Source organism: Vigna unguiculata, chromosome 5, assembly GCF_037176805.1.
Source record: "Vigna unguiculata cultivar grain cowpea cultivar isolate G323 ecotype 2 chromosome 5, ASM3717680v1, whole genome shotgun sequence".
NCBI lineage: Eukaryota > Viridiplantae > Streptophyta > Magnoliopsida > Fabales > Fabaceae > Vigna > Vigna unguiculata.
Genome location: NC_140796.1, coordinates 38,571,040 through 38,575,403, shown reverse-complemented (window position 1 = coordinate 38,575,403; position 4,364 = coordinate 38,571,040). Strand labels below are relative to the sequence as shown.

Sequence of the window (4,364 nt, the reverse complement as noted above, 5' to 3'; positions counted from 1 at the left end):
CAACTTTTATGCCTTTACTCGAAATTATGTGCCCCAAAACTATGCGTTGTTCTACCATGAAATGGCATTTCTCAAAATTGAGAACAAGGTTAGATTTGATGCACCTATTCAAAACTTTGTCCAGACTGTCTAAACATGTATCAAAGGAGAATCGATAAACAGTAAAATCATCAAATTAACACCTCTATGCAGTTTTCAAGAAAATCACTAAAAATGCTAAGCATGAAACGCTGGAATGTGCTAGGGGCATTGCATAGGCCAAAAGGCATCCTCCTATAGGCAAAAGTGCCAAAGGGGCAGGTGAATGTGGTTTTCTCTTAGTCCTCAGGTGCAATATGAATTTGAAAGTAACCAGAAAAACCATCAAGAAAGTAGTAGTGGGATTTACCTGCCAAGCGCTCAAGCATCTGATCAATAAAAGGCAGGGGGAAGCGGTCTTTCCTGGTTTCTTGATTTAGCCTTCTGTAGTCGATGCAAATTCTCCAACTATGTTGCACCCTGGTTGGAATCAACTCCTTTTTTTCATTCTTAACTACAATGAGGCCTGTTTTTTTAGGAGCAACATGGATGGGGCTAACCCACTTACTGTTTGAAATAGGATAGATGATCTCAGCTTGTAGAAGCTTGGTCACCTCCTTCTTGGCAACATCTGAGATCATAGGGTTGAGTCGCCTTTATGGTTGTCTCATTGGCTTTTCTCCATCTTCCAATAATATCTTGTGCATGCATGTTGATGGGATAATAACATGAATGTCAGCCAATGTCCATCCAATCACCTTTTTGTGCTTTTTAATAACATGCAACAACCTCTACTCTTGTTCAGGAGTAAAGGAGGTAGAGATGATCACAAGCAGTCTTTGCTTATGCTCCAAATAGACATACTTTAGGTTGTCTGGTAGGGGTTTCAACTCTGGAGTGCCGGATGGTGGCTGAATATCAAGAACCAGAGGGGAAGGAGAAATGGGTTCCACAGCCTGTACCTTAGCATAACAATCAGATGCATATGTATTTCCTGCAACATGGTTAGTGCATTCTGACCATGTAACATCAAAATCATATGGTATAACACCCAAAGATTCAAACTCAGAATCAACATCAAAATCAAAATCATAATGTGAATCAAAGTCAATACCAGTGCATGAAAATTTAGACAATTCAGACATAGATGCATATTTCATGCAATGCAAACAGTGGAAGTCAAAAATATGTCCATCAATAGCATCATCAATGATATCAACGTGAAAAATAGAGTGATCCTCATAAGGATGTTTCATGGCATCCAGAATATTAAAACGCACAACAATATCATTAAACTCCATGGACAATGTACCTGCATGGACATCAATCTTGGTTCTTGCTGTTTTCAAAAATGGTCTTCCTAAAATGATTAGTGCAGAACCATGTGAAAATCCCTCTTCCATATCAAGAATGTAAAAATCAGCAAGGAAAATCAATTCACCAACATGAACTAAAACATCATCAACTAAACCTGCGGGGTGGGCAACACTTCTATTTGCCAAATGAATCACCACACCCGTAGGTTGCAAGGGTCCAAGAGAAAGAGATTTAAAAATAGACAAAGGCATTACATTTATTGAAGCACCAAAATCAAGCATTGCATTTTCAAATTTATTGTTACCTATGATGCAAGGTACACAAAATGTACTTGAGTCCTTGCACTTCTCAAGAATCTAAGGAACAAATTTACCTATCAATGCGGACACATTTCTCCTTATGTTGATCTTCTCATTTCCCTTTAGCCTCCTCTTGTGCGTGCACAACTCCTTCAAGAACTTTGCATATCTAGGGATCTGTTTAATGGCATCCAATAGAGGTATGTTCACCTCCACCTTCTTGAATGTTTCTAAGATCTCCCTGTCAACCTCTTCCATCTTTTTGCTTGGAATGGCTCTTGGAGGGAAAGGAAGAGGGATGGAAGGTGCAATAATAGAGGTGGAAGGCATAAGAGTCACACTAGATGTGGAAGGACCGGCTGCATGAGCATCACACTTTCTCTGAAGTGTGACAAGGTTGACTTCCTTTTCAGGTGTGGGCTGAGCAGTGGGAACTTCAATCTTCTTCCTAGATCTCAATATGATAGCACTAATATTTCTCGGATTTTCAACTATTTGTGATGGTAGCTTGTCAGAATTCTAAGCCTGTGCTTGGTTTAACTGAGTGGCCATTTGCCCCATTTGATTTGTCAGACTCTAAATTGAAGCTCTAGTCTCCTGTTGGAATTGCATATTTTGAAGGGTCATCATCCTAACTAACTCCTCGAATGAAGTAGAAGATGAAGGTGTAGCAGGAGATGAGGTAGGAGCAAGGACAAATGGAACTTAGGCAACTTGTGGTGCAGGTGCAATTCTTTGTTGTTGCTGAGGAGGTGGCTGCACATTTTGAACTTGTTGGTTTTGCTGCTATTGTTGGTTGCCCCATCTCAAATTAGGATGATTTCTCCAACCTGGATTGTATCTGTTGGTGGATAAATCATGGTTTTGCTGGTGTTGCTAGGGCGGCCTATTGTTGAAAATGTTAGCAGCATAGACTTGAGGCGTATCAGAAGGTGCAGAAGTTGTGGCCTGTTGTAAGGCGGGGCAAGAATCTGTGAAATGATCAACTGATGTACAAATGCTACAAACTCTTGTAGTAGAAGGTGCAACTCTTTGATTCGCAGCAAGTTGGTTGACTAAGGTGGTAAGAGCATCAATCTTGATCTCCAACTTCTTAGTGTATTTGGCAGCTGCTATATCATGAACTCCCTTAACAACAATTACATCATTTCTTGCGCCAAATTGCTGAGAGTTAGAGGTCATGTTCTCAATCAATTGCCTCGCTGCTGCTGGGGTTGAATTACCAAGAGCACCACCACTCGCAGCATCAATCATGCTTCTATCCCTATGGTGCAAGCCTTCATAAAAATACTGAAGAAGTAGATGCTCAGATATCTGGTAGTGTGGGCAACTAGAACACAAATTCTTGAATCTCTCCCAATATTCGTAGAGACTGTTCCCAGACTGTTGTTTGATGCCAGAGATCTCCTTTCTTATTACTGTTGTTCTAGACGCAGGGAAGAATTTGGCCAAGAACAATCTCTTCAAGTCATCCCAGCTCGTGATGGACCTGGGTGCAAAGTAATACAACCAATGCTTTGCATTGCTCTCCCAGGAATGAGGAAAAGCTTTCAAGTACACATGATCTTCTTGGACATCTGCAGGCTTCATGGTGTAGCACACAATATGGAACTGCATCAGATGCTTACACGAGTCCTCACCTACAAGTCCATGAAACTTTGGCAACAAATGGATTAATCCAGTTTTTAAAACATAAGAAATTTCCTCCTCAAGATACTGAATGCATAATGAGTCATAAGTGAACTCAGGTGCAGTCATCTAACTCATTGTCCTCTCATGAGGTGGAGGTTGAGCCATGCTACCAGTTTCAAAATGAATGTCAAAATGATCAGAATACATAGTATGCTCAAAATGATCAAAATGCACAAAAATAGGAGTATCAGGTGAATCAAGAAAGGTCACAGAATATGCAGGATGCATAGATGGATTCCTATTATGCCTAACTCCTTTGTGGAAGGTCCTATCAATCTCAGGATCAATGGGTTGTAAGTCGCTTGGATTTCCCTTAGTCATGCACCAAAATACATTAATTCTAGTGGTATCGGCATAACAAAGGGTAAAACTACAAGTATACTCAAACGAATTCCAAATGACTTGAAAATTGGTAGGATTGTCCCTTGAGTGATCACACAGTACCATAAAAAAAATCAGCTCAAAACTCAGTGTAAGTATTTTTAAAAGTTTTTCAAAAGTGAAAACAATGAAGAAAAATTACGAAAAATATTGATGAAACATAGAAAACGGCATTTTCTAGAGAATCTAAGTTTCATAACCAGCAGTGTGGGTTACCACAAGGTAGGAAATTAAATTCCACCCCAAATGCATAAAAAATAATAGTGATTCTGATAACCAGAACAAAAGTTATGGTCTTTTGAAGTTTGATTGAAAATTAGTCCAATTTTTTTTTAAATCTCTCAAATCATACCATACCAGATGCTCCAACCATTTTTCCCATCAAGTTCAAGGTTTTAGAAGTGGGGAGAAGAAATTGTCAAGTGAAAACAAGCACCAAGCTACCAGAACAAAATTCCACAAGTTAAATGCCAGAATTCGACACTATTCATGCACTATTCACTACTCTAGAAATGACATTATTCATGTGTTGCGACACTATTCACTCTACCACACAAACAACACGCACACTACACAAAAACACTATCATAATGAACATATACCAAATCAACCACACTTGAACGGCACAAACACCAACGCACTAAACACAAACACACT

General features: G+C 39.5%; 1 protein-coding gene across 1 annotated transcript; it reads right to left on the bottom strand.

The window, feature by feature from the left end:
* Positions 1-2,510: 2,510 nt before the first annotated feature.
* Positions 2,511-3,392, bottom strand: LOC146886411 (uncharacterized). Its single transcript, XM_085673430.1, has one exon. The coding sequence runs from the start codon at positions 3,390-3,392 to the stop codon at positions 2,511-2,513; it is 882 nt and encodes a 293-aa protein (XP_085529556.1).
* Between the last annotated feature and the right edge of the window lie 972 nt (positions 3,393-4,364).

Bases quoted from the DNA above. Each gene is read 5' to 3' on its own strand.
- LOC146886411 (XM_085673430.1), bottom strand. From the start codon at position 3,392: ATGACTGCACCTGAGTTCACTTATGACTCATTATGCATTCAGTATCTT.